Source organism: Rhipicephalus microplus, chromosome 1 (genome assembly GCF_043290135.1).
Source record: "Rhipicephalus microplus isolate Deutch F79 chromosome 1, USDA_Rmic, whole genome shotgun sequence".
Lineage (NCBI taxonomy): Eukaryota > Metazoa > Arthropoda > Arachnida > Ixodida > Ixodidae > Rhipicephalus > Rhipicephalus microplus.
Genome location: NC_134700.1, coordinates 165,705,247 through 165,730,265, shown reverse-complemented (window position 1 = coordinate 165,730,265; position 25,019 = coordinate 165,705,247). Strand labels below are relative to the sequence as shown.

Sequence of the window (25,019 nt, the reverse complement as noted above, 5' to 3'; positions counted from 1 at the left end):
AGATTTATACAGCCCAGAAATGCAAGGTGCAAAAATTCAGTTAAATAAGGGTGAGCTAACTCAAAATGCTCAAGCTTGCTTAAAGTACTCTCAAATTTGCAGGCATTTACCACTGACCGCCTTATAGACTGGTGGAGCATTGCATGGTGCATTGCAGCAAGAGAGTAACCCAGAAGCGAGTGTGGAGCCTATACTTACCGATATGGATATAGTATTAAGAGGCAATGTTGTCAATGTAGCTTGCACAAGGAAAATTCTTAAAGGCCTCCTACTTACCTCATCAAAATGCATCCGCAACACTGCAGTAGCAAGTTTCTGCGATGGAGGTCCTTGGTTCAGTTCTCGTGCAATGATCAGCACTTAATGTTTTTCGTTATTTGTTTTTACTTTTAATTTTTCAATTACGACTACTTCATTTTTCAGTTTTTCTTTATACAATGTACGCACTGATACAACAACCGATGCACACTATTCCTGTGCGTTTTGTTTATGATATCGCTTCCAAAGCCAAATCATTAATATGTTTTGGTTACTGATACGGTGAATTTAACATAGCATTCAAGACAGATAATATGATTATACGTAGACCACGGCAGCGTTTTAATTTGAGGCATGGCATTAATCATATTAACTGAACAACACAAGAAAACAAGTGATACAAACATACCTTCACTTGATCCTTGAGCTCTTGAATTTGCATATGATAGCGGCGGATCAGAGCCTCGTTTGTGAGAATCTCGTTCACCGTTGGAGTGTTTTGTATCTTCTTTGCAGAGCTTGCAAACTGAAAAACGCAGAAAGCTCAATATCAACCGAAGGCCGCAAAAAGGTCATGCGATCCCAGATAAATTATAGGGGCATACGTTACTCATACTAGGAGTAACCGAATGTTATCACTGTATTTACAACAAAGTATGGAAAACAATTAGCCATATTACAGTAAAACCTCGTTAACCCAGATGTCACGTGACCGGTGAAAATGTCAAGAGTTAACCAAAATTTGGATTATTGAATGGACCTTGAAGATGAAGACGAAGATTGAAGACAACCTTTATTTCATGAAAACCTTTATTTGTGTCTGCCTCGTCGCCAGAATTTGTGCTACAATGATCTTCGCCTCCACCAGGTGGTACAGCTCACCCTAGCTGTCACGAAAACCAAAGAAAGTGTGAGCTTCGGCGGCTTCCTGCACAGTGCAATGTCACGTAATGCAAACCGTCTCGTCATCCATGCTTTTTAGTAGACACAAGATGCACTGATGGCACAAGTGCTTCCGCCAGGTGGGGACTAGCGCTACCGAGCCACTTCCTCCTCATTCACTATTATCATGATCACACTCTGCCGCAGTTGTTCATCCAGTTCCAGTTTCTCGAAAACTGCGGTTCTGCCGTCGGTTGCGGCAAGCAGTGCTTGAGCCTCCAAACTGCTTAGATTGCGCGACTCTCACAGTTACGGAGTCTTGATGGTACCCTTTGGAGTTGCCCAAGTTGACCACTGTGCTGCTGAATACCTCTGAATTAACGAGCATTTGACACGATGGAAGTATACAAAGTTTTGCTCGAGCTATGCTGCGACAGGACAGGACAGGACAGTGAAATAAAATGCCTGATGCACTAACTCATCAAATCTGATGTTTGCATGTTCCTGTCATACAGCACATTTGTACAGAAAAGCAAAGGAGTTAAGGCCACACCACACATCAGGGACTATGAATAACAGTCATCTTACTACACACACAATGACTTGAGCTACCGTCATAACAACAAATATTAATTTCTGTGCTACATAACAGAAGTATCACTGATACACATATTATTTTCTATATAAAACACTCACTAAATCGTGTGCCAGCGTGCCGTCGCTCTCATCCAGAATTCAGACGCTTGGAAGCACTGCTCCACATTCACAGAACGAGCAATGCGCCAGCAAATGCAATATGTGTATGAAACCATGCTTGAGCAACTGCTGGAGTTGAAAGTGACTGCTGCTTGCCTCCTCAAAAAAAAAAAAAAAAAAAAAAAAAAAAAAAAAAAAAAAAAACAAAAACAAAAACAAAAAAAAATGAGTCCACTAGTCGAAACATCGGCTCCAGCACACACCCCGTTTTCAGTCGAATTACTCATTGCTTGCTGGTGTTACCGTGCTCCATCATCGATACGCTGGCTTGTTAGACAAAAATCCTTCAACTATAAATCTGATACTGGTGATACAGTATTAAAGGATGCCTTTACAGACCATGAATGTCAATGACAGAAATTGTACAACTTATCACCCAAGTCTGCTGAGCCTCAAGATAAAGCTCACGGCCATACAAAGAGCCAAGGAGGTGGCAGTCAGGCATGGCCTGACTGCCATCCCTCTGAACAAAGACTTGTTCATATAAACAAAGTTCATTCTCTCTCACCTTGAGTGTGCTGAGCGTCTGCTCCATGCTGCAGGGGTTGACTGTGCATACTATGGCAGTGTGCGAGTTGCCACCTAGGGAGTTTCTAAGAATGCGAGTCAGTTTGGAGTCCCTGAAGTTGATGTGACCTCTGAAATGAAAATTGGTTGAAGTGTTCAGTTAAATTACTCAATCAAAAGAACGTAACATCAAGAAAACCATGTAATTATCTGCAGAAAGATAAAAACCCACAATCTCATCCTTGGTAGTTCTGTACGCAGAACATGCCCCGTAATCCTATAAAATAAAAGAAAACTAGCTTTTCCTGGTACTTAGCTCCAACAATAAAAATGGAGTGACATTCTTATTCCAAGAATGAAAGTGGCAATGTAGCTAGGAAATTACAAGGCCACAGCTTGAAAGCAGTAAGCACAGAAGCAGTGACATAGCACCAAGTTACCTGTTCGTAGTTTGTCCACCACCCGCATTAACGCGAGTTAACACAGTTACCATCTCACCTCTCAGTCGAAATCGCAGCTTGTAAACAGAAGCTTAAATTTTTGTCATCCTCAGTCTCACAAAACACGCAGCAGGTAGAGGATGAACAAAAAGGCATATCGCACATGGGGCTCTTCATTGTTTTGCTAAAATGTGATATATTTATACTGATCATGCAGCATGAAAAGAATTCAACAGTGATGTCAGCACACCAAACTATGTGCCCCATGCTACTCATTAAAGGAGTGATAGAAGTCCCTTTTTACTTTTTGGAGCATACTTTGGAATAGGAAAAGCACTGCTTCGGAGCAGCCATAAGCGTTTTCGGAGCACAAAGAAATACTAATTTAGCACAGCTATTGGTGTTTTAGGAGCAGATATTCAATTTGCCAACATTAGCGTATTGGGAGTTCAGAGCATTGTCAAAGCATCTCAGATAAGATTTCTTAAGAAATACATTTACCAGACAACAATAAATGTCAATTCCAAGTACCAAACAATAGTAGGTTCTCAAAAATTGGCTGTGAAATGAGCTACAATTTAAAATGCTAGTATTTATGGCAGAAATCAAATCAAACTGTAAAAGCTGAGCACCACATTTTAGAAGTAACCACAGTCCCATATAAATGTTCTCAAATAAACAGTAGGTAATCAGTACAAGATAAAAGCAGTCCTGCTAATTTTCATATTTTACCTTTATTAGCCTGTAAACCTAATTGAAAAAATGGACAGCCAAATGAGCTACTAGTATATGCTTAATATGCTGACTGTTGCACAAATGAGATCAGAGCCGATAATGCTGCACTGGGATCATAGTACACAGATTCTTTTGTTTCGAGTACACAGATTCTTTTGTTTTTTTTGCAGTTTGACCGACTCTTACGAGTCGGTCAAACTGCAAAAGTTTGTCATTCTCATTCTCTCAGTGTCATTTTGGAGCCTGTCAGCAGCAATTAGTAAAAAAAAATTACACTTTGGAGCAGCAATTCTTTTTCAGAGCAGTTTGGAGCAGCACTTCCCTTATTGTTAAAGGAAATGTTCTCGCTCTTCCTCCTGCAACAGTGTTGCTGTTCCACCAGTTTCCTGGCATAATGGGTGCGGCAACAAAGCAAGCAAAAAACAATCACACTGAAACGGAAGGCAGTTTTCATAATGACTCTTATAACCGGTTCTAAGGTGCGCTATTCTGATGCACAATGTAATGCGAAGCTCACCTTTGCAGAGTGCAAAAACATATTTCAAGTCATCGAACTATTAAATGCCTATTTTGTCAAAACACTAAATTACTAGATGAGTCGACAAATCTCGTTTTTATTTTGCGTAAAAGCAATGTGCAAGCTGCAATCCTCATCACTGTGCCTTTCTGCAATAGTGTCTGTGGCGCAGGACAAATATTCTAATTCGAGATGTATATGCTTTCAAGTCCTTTTCAACACATGCCATCGCATCCAAATAACTTTTATGCTAGCCAGTTTGATGGCAAGCAATTTTCTACCCGTCAGCTATAGCTGGCGAGTCCGATGGGAGAGCATGCTGACCACAGTGAAACCAACATGGCCTTGTTGATCGAGAATAATGCTGTAACCGAAAACATATTTTTATCATAAATCATAAAAGTGCTTCCGAAAGCCTCAACAGTAACCCGGAACCTCTAAATTTTAAGGTTCTTTGCAGCAACTGAAGCTGGATTTCCCAAAACAACAATCCAATTGTGTGACATAACTTTACAGAGAAGACCCTAGTCACCAATACATTACAGGATAGTACTAATTATGTCGTACCTTTCTCCTCGGCTGAGTTTGGAAATGACTTGTGTGAGGAACGAGAGAGAGACATTGATGCGGGAGCTTTCTCGAAAACGTTCTCCCACACTGTCCCCACACTGCTCCGATCGTTCCGAGCCAGCCAGGTCCACCAGGTTCTGCGCAAAAAGAGCAAACGGATTCCGGGTTGTACGAGCCACTCAAGCAATGCAAATGGCTGCCTCGATCATCGCATCTGCCAAGACCAAAATTAATATAGCGTCTGTGGAGATGATGAAGAGAGAAAGGCAAGAATTCTATAAAGTTTCCATATAAATCACATCAAGTTTCCATTAGGTTTACTAAAGATAGACAAACAATAAATTTGAAGTTCAAGGTGAATAGAGATTTGGTTGAATAATTTCAAATCAAATTGTTTGAACAGTATAATTCTGTTTCTTGTTAAGAAGGGAGCATCTTTGTTATGACCCAACTAACTTCCACTTGAACCAGGCATGTGTGCACATCACTTTTCGTTTGAAGGGAAGTGGAAGCAACTTCGAACAATAGCAAGACTTGAATAGCAGTACGATGCAAGTCATAACTGGTACAATATGTTCTGTCTTAAAAATTAGTATACTTTATGCACATAAACGCTTACAACGCTCCTTCAGACTTTAGGCATAACTGAATTGAAGGTAATATGCCCATTTAACCTTCTTTAACCTTCAAATTTGTTTACCAGCAGTGAAATCTTTGCCTGGTAGGCTGGTTTATCGCTGCACTGCAGTGAAACCACCTTTACAAAAAGTTGAATGTGAGAATATAGTATATACACATATTCGTTTACTTCGAATACTGCAAATATTCGCAGCGGCCAAATATTTGCCCATCCCTAAAGTTTACCATAAGCTATGCATTTTGTGCCAATACATTACCCCCCCCCCCCCTGGTGTTCGTAACCGCTATTTGCGAAATAAGAAAAAACAGAATGACTAGAAAACACCCAAAATCAAATCGTATGCAACCCTGGACCATCTGTATGACAGACCGGTACAGTCGAATCTTGATAATTCGAACTCGAAGGGGCCCAAAAATTTGTTCGAATTAAAAGAAGTTCGAATTAATGAAAGCTAAATAAACCAAGGGCTCTCCATGCAGTGGGGCATGAGCATTGAGCTAACAAACGAGGGGGAAGTTTAGGAAAACACATTTGTTCACAAATCACAGGACATCCGTTATTCATTGAAGTAATTGGTGATGCGCATCTGCACACGTTTGCTTTGCAGCGAGTCAATTTCGCACACAGCTTGCAAAGCATTTCTTCTACGGCTTCAGCATTCTCCTGGCAAGAGAAGTTGCACGCGGAGTCCAAGCGCCGCGCGTAACTTCTAAACACTTTCTAAACAATTTAGACACTTTCTAAAGACGACGACAACGACTGCTGCGTGCTAGAGCCTCCCGCTCTCTGCTACCGAGCCGCAGCATCATGGCCAGCACGTAACAAGAAAAGAGGAGCGTCTCCACACGGAGAGAAGCAGATCGGTATTTGAGAGAAAACCAATGCTCTACGGCAGCTTTTTTTTTTTTTTGCTCTCTTCGTGCGCGTCGTTGAAAGAAGGGTTACGTGGCAGGAAAGGAAAAGGGGGAAGCGTGGCACCGGTGTGTGAGAGACCCCCCCTGAAGGCGCAGAGCCGTGCTCCCGCAAGGGGCAAGGGCTGCAGAAGATAGTGCCTTTTTCCTTTCTTCCAACCACACATTCATTAAACCCAGCGACGGCTTTTTTGCTCTCTCTCTCTTCGCGTGCGGCGTTGGAAGGAGGAGGGTCTTTACATGGCAGGGACGGAAAAGGGAGAAGCATGACTCGGCGCGCCGCAGATCGGTATTTGGAAGAGAGCAAACATTTCACCGCAGCTTTTTTTTTTTTGCTTTTCATTTCCTTCGCCGGCAGGGTTGAGGTGTCGCAGGTGCCGCTGCGGGATTGGGGGGGGGGGGGGACTGAGAGCCTTTTGGGAGTGCGGTATGTTCGAATGAACCGTCGGAAGTGCTTGGGCGTTCAAATTACCTGGCGTTTTCGCCCATTAAAATACACATAGCTTTGACGGGACTTCATCGTGAGATCGAATTAAACGGAAGTTCGAATTAAGCGTGTTTGAAATAATGAGATTCGACTGTATTTTATCACAGAGCCACCCTTGAGTTTGAAACACCGTTACAAACTGATCCTATGCAGGCTTCCTGTTCGTCAACAGGTTAAAATGTGTAATAAAGCATTCACAAAGAGTAAAATAACACGCTGGCAACACACAATGCGAATTTCGTAAGGAGTGGGTCGTTGAATGCTTCCAAACCATTTCAAAAGGTTCAGAGGTAATTCTTCATTGTCATCAGCCACAGTATCAACAAAGTGTGCACAATGTCTAGCAGATGTGTAGCAGGTACCTCACTTCTCCAAAAAATGACAAATGTTAATAGAACAGTGCACACTTCCCGACTCTACAATAATTGAGATGATTGGTAATGTAGGTACCATGCAAGTGTACTTGTAGTTTCTACAAGAGTAGGCCAGTGTGAATACTCTAATAGTTCAAAATATGTGAATGAATAATAAAGTATTTGAATTCGCTTTGAACCAAATTTAAGTTATTGAAAATTTTGAATAATTCGAATCGAACAAATGCATGCATATTGGTCCGCACGTGACAGCCAGTGGAGGTGGTTTCGCTGCAGTAGAGAGGTGCTAAGCCATGAAAGCACCCACTCAAAAGAAATCCACACTGCCATGAAGCCCCATTCAAGGTTAAATGAGGACATTAGCCTCACATCAATTCATTTTTGCAAGTTTGAAAGCTTGTTATACCGACTTATATGTTTAAAGTATAGGAAATTTTGTTTTACAGGCTATCACTTGTATTCTGCCAAAAATCTAATTCTGTTACTATTCAAAGTTGTTTGCGCTTTCTTTGATGCCAAAAATGGCATTTGCACAGGCCTTGTATCGATTTCTGAAAAAAATATTGTGCATGTCAGTTTGGTCATGACAAGTATGCCCATTTTTCTTTATAATATGCGATATATAAACTATTTGAATTCGATTCAAAATAATTTGAACAAAATGGCCATTCGTTTCGAACCTAAATTTCACTATTCCACAAGCCTATACAAGAGAGTTTTAAAAATGTTCAAGAAAAGCCAGTCTTCGAGCTTTCGCTGTGCCTGTGTAGCACGTACCGCACAGGCCTGCAAATTTGTTACTTTTTTTGGGAGGATGAAAAAGGCTCACCAATTGGCCCACTGAGACGGCACCATCTGTTCCATCCCTGAGACTGCTTTCGATCACCTGCATTCAAACAAGAGAAAACTGTACTTGGAAAAAAGTTTGAAACCAAGACTCAGGTACACACACATTGACACCCTTTTGATGCTTTTCTATTCGTTACATTCTCCCGACACTTCTGCCTTGAAACACAAGTCCCACTTACAACCTGCCTCAGGCAACCGTTACCACATGTTATTAATTCCTGGATCATATCTCACTTTCCAGTGGTCCCCGAGAAAATGGACTGGCATGTGTAGTTCTCATCCTGAAGATCGGCAATTCCCTGTCAAAGTCTTAGGGGTCTTATCATTGCTCAGTGGAGGTTATGTGCGGGTGTATGGAAACTTCCTCCAATGTTTGAGTGTTCTGTGCAGGTTACGAGAATGCGTATGGTTGAGTCCATTCTGCAATTTCGACTAGCTTTACTGATAGTGCTGGAATGAACAATGACAAATGTACAAAAAATCGATACTTGTCACAAGAAATTGGTACCAGCCAATGACCCTGGCAAGCGACATTTTTCTTGGCACCGATCCACTCATCAACGAGTTCAATCATTTGATTGACGGTGAAGAGAAAAATGTGCTCTTCACTGTCAGAATACACGACAGTACTGATACGGGTCTACTTTTTCAGTCGATTGATATGTGGGGTTCAAAGACCCAAAACCACCATGACATTATGAGAGACACCGTAGCGGAGAGCTCCAGAAGTTTCGACGATCTGGGGTTCTTTGACATGCATCCAAATCTGAGCTCCAGGCCTACAGCGTTTTCACCTCCATTGAAAATGCAGCCGCAGCAGCAGGGATTCGATCCCACGACCTGCGGGTCAGCACCCAAGAACCTTAGCCACTAGACCACCACGGCAGGGCTACTTCTTCAGTGGCTCACCTTTTTGAAAATGAGACTTTCTGGTAGAATGGCGAATTATTTGTTCTGTTCACCCTTGTGTGTCTTCTTGAAATTTCAGATCAGAGATTTTAGCAAGTTACTTGACAATTATTTCGGTCACATAAAGCAACAATTAACAACAACAACAATAACAACAACAACAACAACAAAAAAGGTTTGGTGGGGGTCACCTGTTGCAAAGCGAGGCTACAACGATGTCCGTGTGAATTTCTCAAAAACGAGTGCATCCTAGCTGGTGAAAAAAAAATTGACGAGTCTTCCCAAAGTTAATCATGATGAGTGGGTACAGCTCTGGGAACCTTAAGAGCGAGTAACAGCATGTTACTCGTGTATTGCCCCATATTGTCACTTGCAACACTGTTGCAAGTGACTTTGTCACTTGCAACAAGTGACAAAGTCGCATGATGAGTCGCCAGCAAAGCTAGGTGCTAAGGCTCATAATGTCTACTTTGAAGTCATTGACTAGTATAAAGAGTTTCTTCTTGTAGGTGCTTTAGGTTTTTGACATTTATGATTGTTCTTCATTTACTGTAAACATTTTTTGTTTTAAATTCCCATTAGCTGGTATGTGCCACAGGCAATTTACAGTTTATATCCATCCATAAACGGCAAGAATAGATATTGGGAATTTCTGCGCGAGTGCACGTTGAAGTTGCCAACTAGTATCGCATTTAATCGCGTAATCCTCGCGCTCGCAAAATTCTCGCACCCCCCTGCATTGCCCAACAAAAATACTATATATATATATTTTTTCGCGACTAATTATCGCACTCCTGAAAATTGCAGCCATAGAGTCGTTTGCTCCTTCCGACCACTAATAATGATAGTGCACGACAACCTGGCACCATTTCTTAAGCTTTAGAACAACAATCAATGCAGAAAGCCCCAAGCCAAGCTAAGCCAACATGGCCTGTGCACGTTGCAGTGTGTAAGTGTACGTTGTGTTCGTTCTGTGGTTACGCTGTTGTTAAGCTATGGGGTGATACAGAAGCTACATGGCTGCTTTCGAATCGAGAATGATTGATCCTGCACTAAACAACAACAGGGCCGTCGGCAGGCACTTCGGACTCGGTGGGTTTTGTGTTCCCTACTGGCGACAGCAGCATGAGCAGCTGAAAGCCACAAGATGCGCTTGGACTTCCGTGAACTTTTTTTTCATCCGAAGGTAACTGCAGACGATTACATGTTAGATGGTCATCAGCCCAAGGTTAACGCCGTACGCTAACCTTTTCTGGGCTCCCGTTGAGTGACTAAGGCTCACGCTACGCCTGCAAGCTCTGCGTACGATATTCTTAAACTACTAATTGCTTGCAGCTTTTGTGTCTCAAATAAACCTTGCCTTGAGTTGAACCTGTGTTGTTATTGTTAAAGGGACACTAAAGTCAAACAAGAATTCTTGTGACAGTGACAGCTCAATGTATGACAACATCCAAAACGAAAATATTATAAACGGCAGCCCCATACTGAGAAATTAAGGTAAATGCACAAGAATAGATTCGCCACAGTAGGACATTTTCAATATGTTCCCGATCACGTCAAACAAACTGCCTACAATTAATCACTTGTAATCGATCTAGCCGCACTAAATAGAAAACCTTCCGTGCATCAAGAGATGCAATAAAATGCTGCTTGTTCATTTCTGTTTGATTCATAGAAAAAAGAACCGCTGGACGTTACTATGGGGAATGGTGCGAGTGGTTTAAAAATTCAATTTTCGCGTGGTTAAGCTGGACAGGTCGTGCCATCCAGAGGCACCCAGTTGCACCAAAACACGTCTGCTATCTATGTGCCAATGGCAGGAAATTATTCAATGGCTGTTGTTGCTGCTGTGGTTTCCGTTGCTTGCGTTCTGCTGCTTTTCATCAGTGTTTTGTTAGCTTTTCATTAATGAAATCAGATCTCAGACTACTTGATTTGCAGCTTAGAAGAAAAACTTCTCGTCTATGCCTTTTCCAAAGAACTCTTAACTTGAACAATTCAATTAAACAGGAGCTCATATCACAACCGTCGTACATATCGTCACGTCTTGATCATGAGAATAAAGTTTTCACTCCTCTCTGTCGCACTAATGTTTTTTCCGACTCCTTTCTGCCAAGAACCAGCGCCGAGTAAAACCGCCTTCCTTCCTCAATCTCCTGCATTAAAGACACATCATTATTCAAAGCTGCACTGACAGATTATGCTATGTGCCTTAAATAACTTTTTTTTGTTAAACATGTATTCTCGCTGACTTGTATTTTTATGTTCTATTTTTACTGCATTTTTTTGTTGTATTGCCCAAACCCTTTGTAACGCTTTTATGTGACCTGAGGGTAATCGAAATGAAGAATCGAAATAAATCAAAATAAATAAATACTAGTGTCGATGGCCGCGTAGTAAAGCCGGGCAATCTTGTTCATGGCAACAAGGACGTGACATGGTCCACATCTTGAGGCGGGTAATTTGAAGTGCGCTTTCCCGATGCAGACCGTTAAAACGTGATTTTATTTCAAAATAAGACTTTTCTTGGCACAAAAGTGACACCATGCGATTTCTGGCCTGCTATTTCAACAATCAACGTCGACTTAATAGTTGCCTTTAGTGTCCCTTTAAGGTAAGTCTCGATAAGTACTTCTCAAATTTAGTTGCTAGCATGAGAATCGATTTACAGCCACTTCATTTTTTTATTTTTTTTTCCGCTTCCCAAATTTTCCTTGCATAATTCTTGCACTCCCCAACTTTTCATCGGTTTCCCGCAAAAAAAAAAAGAAGTGCGAGAATAATGCAAATAATTACGGTATATAAGAAGTTTGTGCTTCTAGGCATTTTACATTGTTCTGTCAAAATTATGATTAGTGTTAGTCTGCTCTTAAATTTTTTTTTTTTGTGACACACATCACGGCGAATCCCCAAAGACTGACGTGGATCAGACCTAAGGTGCCTCGCCCCTAAAATTCATCCTGGTTCGCGAGTTTAACATGAGTGAACGTATATCTGGGGCGGTCGCTCCTCCAATTGCTAACCGGGAGGCTAAGAACAGGCAACAGCAGGGCAAACTAGAGACAAATAAAGAACATGGACGCAGAATATGGCAAATCAAATCTGCATTATCTGAGGGTGGTGAGAGAATTTTTACTAGGAATCGGCATAGATTTCTTTGTAGCTTTGTGCTACAGCAGGTGAATGCCATTTCTCCTTTTCCTGTTGATCCTTTATCGAAATGAGAGGATTCTACAAATTGAATTGCCAAAACAAACAAGCTACCAGTTTACGTGCAATGGCATTAGTAGCTTAGAAGCATGGCGGTTCGGGCTAGTTGGTATAGTGGGAAAACAAAATGATGACAAATGGGCAAGAAGAAGAGCGCTCGTCGTCTTCTTGTCCCTGTGTCGTCGTTCTGTTCTTTCGCTATAACAATCTGCATTAGTAGATAAAGTATATGTAAATCTTTAAATAAATTGAAAGTGCGGTGGACTTGTGATAATTACCTACGAGCTGCCATAACAATGGTCTATTGCAGGTCTTTATTGAGACGACATGCACTGCTATTACAGCAGGAACCAACATGCAATTTAAAAATCCTTACTCATCACAGATTCAAAGTTGGTACACTGGTTACCATTTCAGGGGGGGTACACTCACCATCCTGAATATCGCGTGCGACCGGGAACTTCGCTGGTTTGCTTCGGTGCTGGCCACGTGGCGGAGACCTGTGAAAGTTCAATGGGAGAATTTGAGCCGAACGCTTCATCCTTTTCGTGCAAACTGGAAACTACACCAAAAAAGCTACCACAGGTACAGTACAAACATTATAGCAGTAGAACATATATTATCCTCAATGCCACTAGAGCCTCACGCGTACTGGGCATGCGAAATGCATGAGGAAAGACTTACTTTCGCCGCCACTCATCACGGACATGATCTCTTCTTTAGAGCTAACTGCAACCTCTGTCAAGTCGGATATAACAGCTTGGCCATCCTACGAACAGAGAAAGCACTAAAATGTAAAACAAGTTTGAATAAAGTTGCACACATGCGCTCGGGGCCATTGAATTTGTGCTTGTAGGTAAAACCATTACTGTTAGAGGAACCACAACACAGTCACCAACCAAACTGCGATATCAAGTGAAATATAGAAGTAGTTCTTTGGAGCCTGAAGATCAGTGAAAAATGAACAGTAAAAAAAATATTTCAGAGCCTGAGGAGTTACCGGCTTGGAACTCCGTCTACTGCCGGCATCTACCATTTGGCCATGACATGTGTGAAATTTTCTTCATGCAGTGTAGTATTCATCTACCCATGTTTGAGCTGCTACAAGTACCGTAGTTCAATTTTCGATGTCTGGCTGCAGAGCGCTGAAATAGCTCTGTTGTACGCTTAGCCGACCTCGAAACGAAATTGTGGGCCGTAATGCAGATGCTTCCACCGAAAGCAACATTTTACACCACTGCTCGTGAGTGTACCAGTGTTGTCAGACTCTTGAGCCACGTTCGTGTCTATATATTTTAAATTAGGCGCTTAACCAAATGCACTGAAATATCGCCAGCAAGTTTGTGAACACCCAAGGAACAAAGATTAACACGCATAACACAGTATATTCGAGAAAACTGGGTGTCATGGCCAATAGATTACCAGAGCTATCAGCAACAGTAGTAATGGCAATAGTACTTTATAGTGATTCTTTTACAAATATGCATTTCATATGCTTTTGTTCTCAGAGGCCTTGTCGAGGAAAATAAAAAAAGCCTACATTTTGTTGCAGTAGACATTATGCACCAGCAATATAGCAGAATGTAATAAGTCCTTGCTGTTATCATTACTCTGTGCACCTAGATTAAGTTGCTTTACAAAAAGTCACTACCAGCATTGTAGCTTCCATAGATATTGCTGGTTAAAACAGTGCCCCTATAAATGGCAAGACATTCTCTAATGCTCATTTCATCTTGAACTGCGACCACTCACCAAATTTTCCCTTATCTGGAGATGTTTTTTCCCGTAGTCTTTGTCCAGAAGATCCAGGACGTTTTCATTGTAGATTTCAATGTACGAGATTCGCACCAAGTACTCCCGTTCTGGCATCTGTGAACAGAAAATGCACATTCTGGTTACCAAACACTTTCAACAATAGCGTCATTGTATTAATATTCCCAAGACCATTTGCTCTATCAGAGCCATGGCAGTGTAATTGCTTGTACAGATGAGCTGGATCTAGCTAAACCTCCTAACATCACAAATGATATACAGAACAACGCCAGGCACTGGCTGCAAACTAAGCACATTTATAAAAAATTTCAGTACCCCTAAACAAGTTCTACTCGATTCATGCAACCTCCTTCCCATTTCTTAAGGACACTTCGGCCCTTGCTTGGTAAAAAACAGTGTGCATTTGTGCAACTCAATCGTACCGAAGTGTTTATGCAGATTATATAAAGGTTGTAGAATGATTGAAAACAAGCATGTGTACCAGAAGATCGACAAAGGTAACAATGATTGATATGTGGGGTTTAACGTCCCAAAACCACCATATGATTACGAAAGACGCCGTAGTGGAGGGCTCCGGAAATTTCGACCACCTGGGGTTCTTTAACGTGCACCCAAATCTGAGCACACGGGCCTACAACATTTCCGCCTCCATCGGAAATGCGGCCGCCGCAACCGGGATTTGATCCCGCGACTTGTGGGTCAGCAGCCGAGTACCTTAGCCACTAGAGACAAAGGTAACAAGAAAAACCGGCTTGACAGAGCAAACATACCACGATTCATTACCACAAATATTGACTGGCTAAATAGAAAGCAAATAACTGTCTGAATATGATGTATTAACAGTTAAATAAAAACAAAAAATGTATTGCTCATTATATTGGTAAAATATTTTAAAAATGGAAGCAATGAGAAGCCTATAGCCACTGAACATCATGACAGGCGAATGATTTTCACGACAGCCCTGCGCATATACCTCACTTAAAATTTTGCATGGAAGCTCTTTCATATTATTGGGATCTGAAATTAAGCTTTTGGCACAGTCTCAAAGTTTTGCTGTGAACTTGAGAGTCAGCGTTCATCGAATGGCCAAGCAACAAAAGCTCATTTTGAGAGACTCACATTTTGAATTATGTCGAAAATAGCATCAATGGTTAAGGGAATAAGTCCAGGCTGGCTGCTGCTTCCCATCATGGTGTGAGTCTTGCCAGAAGCCGTCTGACCAAACGCAAAGATGGTCCCTGAAAAAGCAATGAGCGAGTGCAAGTTCTAACACATGCATTCATATGCAGAAGCACATCTGCTGGTACATCAACAACTTCCCAATATTCCAGAGATATCCCAGAGACCGTATAAAAAGTATCGTGAGCAAACTTTTTTTCTCGGCGTGATTTTAGGTCACAGCATGCTCGCACTAAGCATGTGCTGTGGTGGAAGACGAGACTTCCAAGACGCGCCAAGCACCAGCCGGCTGCAAGCATTCATACAAGCTAGGGGGCGTTTTAACAGGGTTAAGCTAGCCATAATCTGCGCACCCTATCAAAATGCTATCATCATCAACAGGCATGTGCCATGAAAATAAGTGCCAGTGCTCAACACTGGTTCACTAAAAATGAGGAAGGCAGCGGTTAGCCCAACCATTGCCTTTAGGCTGTAAGTGAACAGTCATGATGAACAACATCACGATAACTTCCTAACACTCCTACAGTTGCCGCTTCGCACCAGCAGCCTACATATTTACTATTCCCAAAACTAATATCCTCTTTCAAAGGACACCACCATGAAACACAAGGTGCTGTCAAGGCAGCCCATACACATACCCTCAAAGGAGTACAGACACGAAACAAATATTTTCGGCTTGTTGCTCTACATAAAAACACTGGTGATGAGAACTCTCAATACAGTGTTGGGAATGCATTGCACATATTTTTAACACCGCGGCCTTGGAGGGGAACTCCAGTGCATTTTCTACCATACTGAGATAATGCTGTTTTCAAATACCGTAGTATTGAAAGTCCTGCAACAGCTGGGGTGGTTAATTTTGCCCAGGTAATATTCAATAATTTTATTTAAGCAACGAACAACGAGTCAAAACGGAAACCCAAACAGGGAGCTGCTCCGTCCTTCATGGTGGATATTGGATGACATCACGAAATTCGCTACACCCTGTCACAGCTGGCCAAGGTGTAAATATTGCTAACATGCCTTTTCTGATGCGTGAAAGGCAAGTTTGCAATGTCAGCCGATGCGGAATCAAGCTGTGCCAGCTCGTATGAACTTACCAGTGACAAGTTCAGCGATAATTGCAGCTACCATCTGAGTGTGGAAGCATCTGACATAAATATTATAAAACTTGATGTCAAAGATACCTAATACTCTGTATGCCACTGACAAAACTGAACTGTGCTCATGTCGTCGCCGCCTCATAGAAGAAAGCACGTGCTGCATCAGTCTGCCAGCAAAGGCAGGGTTTTTGAAAAAGAGTAGGCACTTACATCACATCCAAAGGGTGACCCGCATTTACACGTGAGAGTCCAGAATCTAATAATAAATTTAAAATTTGTTTTCTAAAAAACTGAATGACTTACGGTTGTATAATTTGGTACATATCACCACGGTACCGATGAGAACACATGTTCAAAGTTTTACTGAAGTTGGTGAATATAAAAAACACCCCAGAGTTCCTCTTGAGGCACTTTCGGTATCAAGAAGGTAGCTTGTAGTAATGTGTCAACACAAGTCTGGCACCATGGAAGGCTGCACTTTGTGAAAAAGCACTAGCACCAGCTCATTCATTTGTGGTCGGTTGTGCCTGGTTCACATTAAAAACCATAAGAAAAATGTGGTCCAGTGAGTTCGACGGTGATTTCTGCGATTTTGGCTGCATGCAGGGCTCAGACTTCAAAAACCCAGTGGACTGTGTTGGCTCAACGTGATAATGTCCATTGCTGTGGGAATGGCTTACAGATGCTGGGTGATAAACTTTAAAATGAGAGCAAAATATTTTACACATGTCAGGTTCTAGTGTGTTCTAGTGCGTGGAGCGTGAATATCACAAAACCGAAGAATGTCAATTTTGGGGCGCATCAAAATCATGTTGGTACTTATTTAGGAATGCAATTTGCCTCCAAGTCGTGAAAAATGTGCTGGCAGAGGTGTATCAACGCTCAGGGCATCCACTATGATGACTTTTGAGGCACTGTAAGGGGGTGGAAACTTCGTATATTTCCCATGTATTTGCTCTCGGCAGCGCCCCATTCACCACTGGCGGATGCCGGGCATCCAACTAGAGATAAATCACGAACAGAAAGTTTCTTTCATGACGTCACTGGAAGCCCTCCTTTCCCGCTTCGATGCAAGCAAAATACGCTCGTGCCTTCTTTCAGGTCCACTGACCGCTTGGGAGATGCAGCCATTCGAAAAATTTTGTTTACCTTCTTTTGCTCAACTTTTTCGTTCCTGTTTTCTGAACAGGTGAAAGTTAAGCTGACTGATTTTCCAGTAAGACGAAACTCGATCGGCTCAAATAAAACAAACTCTTTGTTGCACACTTTGTATAAAAAAAACATATGCATAGTGTGAAAGTGTCAATCTATAAAGACAGCTTTAACTTACAACTGATATATGGACATAATGAGCAAACGTTGAATCCAAAATATCTGAATTAATGCAAAAATTAACAATTGCGAATAGGACACTTCATATTTGGCTTAATCATGTTTGCTATGACGGCGCGCATAGTTTTCTTACAGAACTTGAGTACCAAACGAGATTGAAGTTCATAGTCGAGAAGAGGCTTGAAGCGATCAGAAGTTTTTCGAGAAAGAGTGCCGCTGTAAACAGTGTTTCGGCAAATTGACTTATCCTCGTCAGGGCAACAGTGTTGCCCTGACGAGGATAAGTACCTACTTAACTGGTGGGCCCAAATTCTAGTGCTCACCCGTTGCCTTTAGGAAACGCTGAAAGCCATTTGCGGAACTAGAAATCCCCAGGTCAGCACACCGCAGAGCAGCGGAAAACATGTGCTGCCCAATTAAGCCATCTTCGAAGTATGCATGGTTGACTTGTTCGGCGTAGCCCACTGCAGCTTTTGTTATCTGCCTTCCACAACTAGCTGTCTTTATCCGCTTTATCTTTGCCGTAGTTGTCACTTCAACCAAGCGTGATAACTGAGCGCGATCCAACTTCTAGTATCACTGAGTGAGGCGCGAGGAGGAGTGGAGGCAAGCGCTATGAGCGCCAGTGAATCACGTCTCGCTTCAATCACTTCCCGCGCTTCGTAGTGCGAGAAGTGATTGACTTGCGTTTGTAGTGCTCGCATTTTGTGAATTTTAAATCAGGCGATCGCCTGATTTTAAGTTCACAAAATAAGGAATAAGAAAACACCCATAACCAAAAGAGAAGTTTTTCACAAGGGTATCGAATTTTTCTTTTATTCGCAAAAACTTATGAAAGCCAATAAATGCGAACATTCACATCAACCTCACTCCGTTCAACTGGATGTAAGGATGACCGGCAACCACTACGAGCCTGCATGTTCCTTGAAACCGAAACTAGCGCCCAGTTTCTGGGGCCTGGCACTGTAGCAATTACTTCACGAAAGTATTTTTCCAAATATTTTCCCAATACCTCTTACACAAACCCTGTATACAGCAAGATGAGCCAGCAAGTCATGTTGGAAAACTGGAAATTCAGTTTCAAAAGTTATGCAAGGCGTAGTTTGTCAGTTGGAACCAAATTTTTACATCTCGATTGATTGATTGATTGATATGTGGGGTTTAACGTCCCAAAACCACTATATGATTATGAGAGACGCCGTAGTGGAGGGCTCCGGAAATTTAGACCACCTGGGGTTCTTTAACGTGCGCCCAAATCTGAGCACACGGGCCTACAACATTTCCGCCTCCATCGGAAATGCAGCCGCTGCAGCCGGGATTCGAACCCGCGCCCTGCGGGTCAGCAGCCGAGTACCTTAGCCACTAGACCACCGCGGCGGGGCCAATTTTTTTTTTTTTAACATCTCGATAGCACAAACTGAGACTGAACATTAAAAAAAAAAACTACTTTTCGCAGATGTAAGCGCAATGTAATTGATGCCGCCCATCTTCCACCCCTAATCCTTCCATGACTTCTCTTCAAAAAGCGCTGCCTATGAGAAAATAAACATGCCACAGGAAAGGCCCTCCTGGTTCACACTACGCATTATGGGTCTCACCATTGAAGCCAAGCATGACGGACTCCACAATTGGATGGCAGTACTGTTGATATACCTGAAGATTGGTGCTGCTGGAGTCAAAAATATGGTCTGTTGAATGGCAGGGGAGAAAAACATAAAAGTGACAAATTAACTCAAGCTATGACAAAATTTCTTCTCCAGGTATGAACACTGATGCACACTGACCAAAATTTCTAAATGCTCATTTCAATTTCATTCCAATAGACTTTGAGAGATGAGTAGACTTAAAGCAAACTTGCTCTCCCGGAAAGGACTTTGCTATGGCTTAAAGATTAGTCAACGCAAACTTTTGAACGAATCAAGCATACTATTACTCTGCTGTGACAAGCAGAGCCACCTCTGCACTGGTAAAGACAAGTATTTTTGCTCAAACATTGGCTCCAGCAAACATCTCGGCGCAAAGACTTTTTATCACATTAAGCTTTCATCTTGTTTTCACTTGAAACAAGTATGTGCAGAAACAAGTGCAACTTGTGAACAAAGAAATGCCCCTACACAAATAAAACATGCAGGCCTGCACAAGTTTCTGTACTAAAGATGTAACAAAAAAGAGAGAAAAAAAAAGAGAAAAACCAACCGAATGTGTGAAACGTGTTGATTTTTCCAGACTCCATATATATTGTATTGTCCCGTGTCTTCCAGATGGGCTTCTCGCCATTCTTGATCTCCCTGGAAGAGAAAAACTTTATGGGTAAGACGAGCAAGTGTATTATGAAAGTGTAAGACTTGAGAATAATGATCCCGCAGTTTTATTCAATGTATTCACATCTTGTCTGCCCGATTTGACCATATACAGTAGTTCAAATTTGCGAGATTGAACTCATTTACTACGCTTGCCTCTTTTTTGCTTGAGGCATTTATCACATGGTTCATGTATGATTGGCTATCAAACCTTTGAAGTTCTACGCTATTAGAGAAGAAACAGAGCAATTTTGTAATTTGTTTTCACTATACAGTCGAAGGTTAAAAACTATAACACTCCGCATTTGTTTTTTCTGTTGCATTATTTTTGCACAGAGACTATTTCTGCAAGTACACGTTCGCGCGAAGTTTCACATCTATTTCCTATGTTGAACTTCTTGCTCTGTTGCATCTCATTTTTACTCCTTTAACCATGAGCACCACGTGATACTACATACGAGGTCTGTTAGAAAAGTATCCGACCTTTGGTGAAAGAAAAAAAAAAAACTGCCATGATTGGAGCGTTGAAAACCTAATCTCCCTCAAAGCAGTCCCCTTGCGACTCCACACACTCCTCCCAGTGGTGCTGCCAATGTTGGAAGCATTCTGAGAAGGCCTCTTTTGGAATGGAGTTTAGCTCAGCTGTAATTGCAGCCATAATGTCCTCCCTTGTCTGAAATCGTTCTCCTTTAAATGTCCTCTTGAAATTGGCAAACAGTCAGAAGTCGCAGGGAGCCATATCAGGAGAGTAAGGAGCCTGTTGAACTACAGGAGTGGCTTTCTGCCAAAATAGTCTGAGCCAAGTGTAAGGAATGTGCAGGAGCATTGTCGTCATGGATGCACGAGTTTTTTGTTATCCAACACCTCAGGTCTCTTGTGCCACACAGCATCAAGTAAGCAATGAAGGACATCCCTGCAGTAAGTACTCTTTGGTGATTGTTTGACCTTGGGGTGCATACTCACGGTGTACCACCCCGCGGGAGTCAAAGGAAACACTCAACATCCCTTTAACATTGCTGAAGATTTGGCGGGCTTTCTTTGGTCTTGATGACGTGGAACGCTTCCATTGCGACGACTGGGATTTGGTTCCCAGGTCGTACCCGTACACCCAAGTGATAATGGTGTTTATGAAATTAGGATCACTGCTTGTGAAATTCAGCGTGCCCTGTGAGACAGACACGAAGTTGCTTTTGCTCCACCATGAGCAGTTCTGGCACAAATTTCATCCACCTTTTCTGCAATTTCCCGGATAGTCGCACGGCGGTCTCGCATCACCACACTTCGGCAATGACCTGGCCATTTTGCCATGTTGATGGTGGACTGAAGCATGACTCGCTTTCCACCGTCGTGCAGTCATCATTAACCCAGTAATAGCACTCCTTAATCTGCGTGCGGCTCATAGAGTCGTCACCAAAAGCAGTCTTGATCGTCCTAATGATTCCCAATTGGCTCTAACCCAGCTTCTGGCAAAACTTGATGCAGTAGCGCTGCTCCAGTCACTTCGTCATTTTTCTTGCAATTAAAAACCGACGAAAGCACTGCACACTACCTCACTCGAACGCTGCATCTCAGCGACTGACGCTATTGGCAGGTGGAAAAAAATTTCCCTCATGAGGCCGAAGGTTCAGAGTCAGTTGATGCAAGCTTCAAATCCATCAGGAGCTTGCAAAAAAATAAGGTCAGATACTTTTCTAACAGACCTCGTACGAAATACCGTGTGCATTTCATGAATTTTATAAACACAACCTCAGCCAGATGGTGTACGTGCACCATGCCCCAAGCACTCCTGTAGCAGAAAATAGTTCATCGCGGCAACGTCATGTTTTATGTTTGCACTGCAGCTGCATCCCTTCTCTCGTTGCATGCGGTGCACGTGCTGTATCACAACATGTGCACCAGATGTATGGAGATGGCCACACAAATGCGCTACTGTAGAAGGAGCACGTGTCACTGCACGTGCTTCTGTGCAAATACGAGCACGACGCTGAAGACGAGGGGATGTGAACCCTTAAATTGGCGTGATTACTTGTGTGGATTTCTTTTGTTTTGTTTTTTACAAACTCAGTGTGGTGCGGACACAGTTCTACGCAGTGTGGACTCATTTCTGTGTGGTGTGGACACTCAGTGTGAAAAAACGTGAACTCATTGTGTAAGTGTTGTGCTATGTACATATGTATAGTCTTGTGTTTGTTACTGAATGTGCGATGTTGACTTTTGTGCAAGAGGAGTAGCCGGCGCCACGCATTGGCACCAACCTCTCCTTACATACATTTAATAATAATAAAAAAAAAACGAGGGGATCTTGAACAACAATACCAATTGAACGAAAACTGGTGCAGCAAACTGAAGACGTAAATACGTGCACAACGTGTGAGTGACACAGAGACGAAGCATGTTGCTGAGAGTCTTAGTACCAACTAACTTTATTGTTCGTTCAACTTGGCAGACTTGGGGACCGGTTCCCCTTTCCTCTGCCTCTCCACACCTTTGTTGGTGGTGCAGACGGAGGGAAAGGAATGTCGGTCTGCCACATGCTGGCAGCGCCACCTGCTGTGCTGTGATGCACTTATAGAGTTTACCACACGTCTTGGATAGCTAGTTTAAGCAACCTAGTTTAATGAGAGGCATATGCACTGTTTATTTTGGCTGATATCTTACATTAGCGCAGCAAGACTATTGCCTTCTTTTTTTTTTACAAGAACACTAAACTGTATACAACTATTACTGCAAGTTCTTCAAATGGCTTAGGATAAACTACACAGTTAGCAATAACATGAACACAATCATCAGTTGGCGAACTGCTACGACAGTCCTTCTGTCATGAAGTGGCCTCATGGACTTGCACAGGTACAATTCCCAAAAAGCACTGATAAGATCAGGCAGCTTTAGCCATTGCAAAACGAGCTATCACAAGTATTCTTTAAGAACAATATTGCAATGTGCACACAAACACAACGGCTTTTGTTTTCATCTGGAGCTTCAACACGCATCTTCCTGAAAGTATCCAATCAATGTTTCCGTATGTACAAAGTCTTCAAACAGTGCCCGAAATGGTTCGGCAGTTTCACTGCAGCTAGAGTGAATCATTTGTAGCATAACTTATGCTCCAACAGTGACAATAGGTCAGCCTTTTTTCAAGCCATGCTTTTCTATTCAACTTCGTCTCTGGGCAGAACAAGTGCCACATTTCACACATGCGGAACAAGCTCCACAGTTCACAATAGTGTGGCGGCACATGGTATATCACACATGCCACACTTCACATTTGTCCGGCTGATCTCTGCCACGACACCCCCCCCCCCCCCCCCCTTTAGCCGAGAAGCCAGTTAGATCATTTGAATGAGTGACGTCTCAAAACCAAGCTGCTCCCGAAATGCAGGGACGGTTCCCTGATTTTGTGTGGGTGTTCTTTAGCGGCAAACTATGCTTTCAACGCAACACATGTTAGCAGTTCACAAGCAACGACAAAATCCAGTGGTCTTTCAGAGTCATAATAGGGCTTTTGTGACCTTATGCAAGCCACAACGCACGTGCTAAGGTTCCTGAATCTTGTGCTCCCAGAGTGGTCTCATCCAAGCGGCGCAGTCTAGCTTTCAGAGCACATGGCTGAATTTCGAATTACGGCCATTCTGTGGCTCAGATGCCAGCAACAGTTACGAAAGAGGGTGTGCATACGCCAGCAGCCCCAATTACTAAGTATTTACTATCATAAGCCAGGGTTTCAAGCAGAATTTTTCAAGAGGGAGGGCACTTTCCTCATCTAAAGTGGGGACCAGGCCGGCAAATGGTCATTTTTGCGCTAAGTATAAATGACTGAAAAAAAATTCGGGGGTCACGGGCCTGGAGTCCCACCCACTGGCTATGTATGACACTGTGACCTCAGCCGAACGTTGATTGATATGTGGAGTTTAACGTTCCAAAACCACCATATGATTATGAGAGATGCCGAAGTTGAGGGCTCTGGAAATTTTGACCACCTGGGGTTCTTTAACGTGCACATAAATCTAAACAAACAGGCCTTCAGCATTTCAGCCTCCATCGGAAATGCAGCCGACATTCGATACCGCGACCTAAGCCGAACATGACTGCTAAACGTCGACCACATCAATTAATTTCCTGTGCCTCCGTCACAGTCGTAGTTACCAAATTTTTACTAGCAGATGCGGCTATCGTGCCGACATGGCTAGGTTCGCTTACAACCCGGTGCCATGGTTGACAGTTATGCTGCGAAGTCGATGCAGTTCCAGCGTTCATTAATTACGTAGCACGACACGCAATTTTCAAGTAGCACAATGGGAGTGACAGACGCAACGACGGCTCGTACAGCAAGCAGTGAACAATTGGTCGAAACCTTATAGCGTGAGCACGGCGGCAATGTTTGCCAGGCACCAACTCACCTCTCAATCGGCGGCCTGACCCTCACTGCCACCTTGATGTTCGACATCGTATTGCCACTTCAGTTCCCGGCGGTGGAGTCAATAAAAGACCACGCACTAAGGAAAACAGGCTTTCCAGGTTAGGACATCCGAACGAAAAGGAGCGACGCCGTTCGGATGTGCACAGCCTCCGACCACAGCTACCAGCTCCGACCGTTTGAAAGAGGGGCCGCAAATGACGTCACAGCAGCTCCGAAGAAAGCAACACATTTTGGGTTTATTCATCTACATAATAAACAAATAAAACTATTAGGCTTATGACATTTTTAGTTTACCTAAAAACAATTTTTAGTGTCTTATATGTAATAACTTGAATGTTAACATTTTTTTTATATTTATGCAATGTCTCCTTTAGAAAGATGCCTGCGACTTGAGCCTAAGATCTGGTTCCCGACTACAGTGTACTATTCTAGTACACTGTATTCCCGACCCTTTCCTCTTCCAAAGAGGTTATATCACCTTCCTCCGTGGAAGTGTGGCAGCTTGGGCTAGTTGGTATGGCATGACGACAGTTATAGCGCGAGAACAAAACGACGACACAGAGACAAGAAGGATACGAAGCGCTCGTGTCTTTTGTCTCCTTCTTGCCTCTGTGTCATCGTTTTGTTCTCGCGCTATAACTATCGTCATTCCTCCGTGGGTTGTATCCTTGTCCTGTTCTCTTCTCCACCTTTCTCCACTTTTTCAGATTGGCTTCATTTTCATTTTAGTTTCATTTAAGTATCCTGCCGCCCGGTTCTCGGCCCATCCCCCTCTGTGCGTAGATAGATAGATAGATAACTTTATTGTACACCGAGGGAGGAGAGTCGGGTTTTACCCCGACGCCCCTGCGGGCCGCTCCCACGTTGGAA

General features: G+C 42.7%; 1 protein-coding gene across 2 annotated transcripts in view; it reads right to left on the bottom strand.

Moving 5' to 3' along the window:
* The window catches only part of LOC119184975 (uncharacterized), a 128,169-nt gene extending 103,824 nt beyond the window's left edge, over nucleotides 1–24,345 (bottom strand). For both annotated transcript variants that reach the window (XM_075887577.1, XM_075887578.1), the window contains exons 1-11: nucleotides 24,130–24,345; nucleotides 19,629–19,720; nucleotides 19,031–19,120; nucleotides 14,938–15,056; nucleotides 13,798–13,914; nucleotides 12,730–12,814; nucleotides 12,478–12,545; nucleotides 7,907–7,963; nucleotides 4,663–4,802; nucleotides 2,405–2,534; nucleotides 668–784 (exon numbers count right to left, since the gene is read on the bottom strand). In XM_075887577.1, coding sequence (XP_075743692.1) covers nucleotides 668–784; nucleotides 2,405–2,534; nucleotides 4,663–4,802; nucleotides 7,907–7,963; nucleotides 12,478–12,545; nucleotides 12,730–12,814; nucleotides 13,798–13,914; nucleotides 14,938–15,056; nucleotides 19,031–19,120; nucleotides 19,629–19,720; nucleotides 24,130–24,176 — 1,062 coding nt within the window. In that variant the 5' untranslated portion in view covers nucleotides 24,177–24,345. The remainder of the gene's footprint in view (nucleotides 1–667; nucleotides 785–2,404; nucleotides 2,535–4,662; nucleotides 4,803–7,906; nucleotides 7,964–12,477; nucleotides 12,546–12,729; nucleotides 12,815–13,797; nucleotides 13,915–14,937; nucleotides 15,057–19,030; nucleotides 19,121–19,628; nucleotides 19,721–24,129) is intronic.
* Between the last annotated feature and the right edge of the window lie 674 nt (nucleotides 24,346–25,019).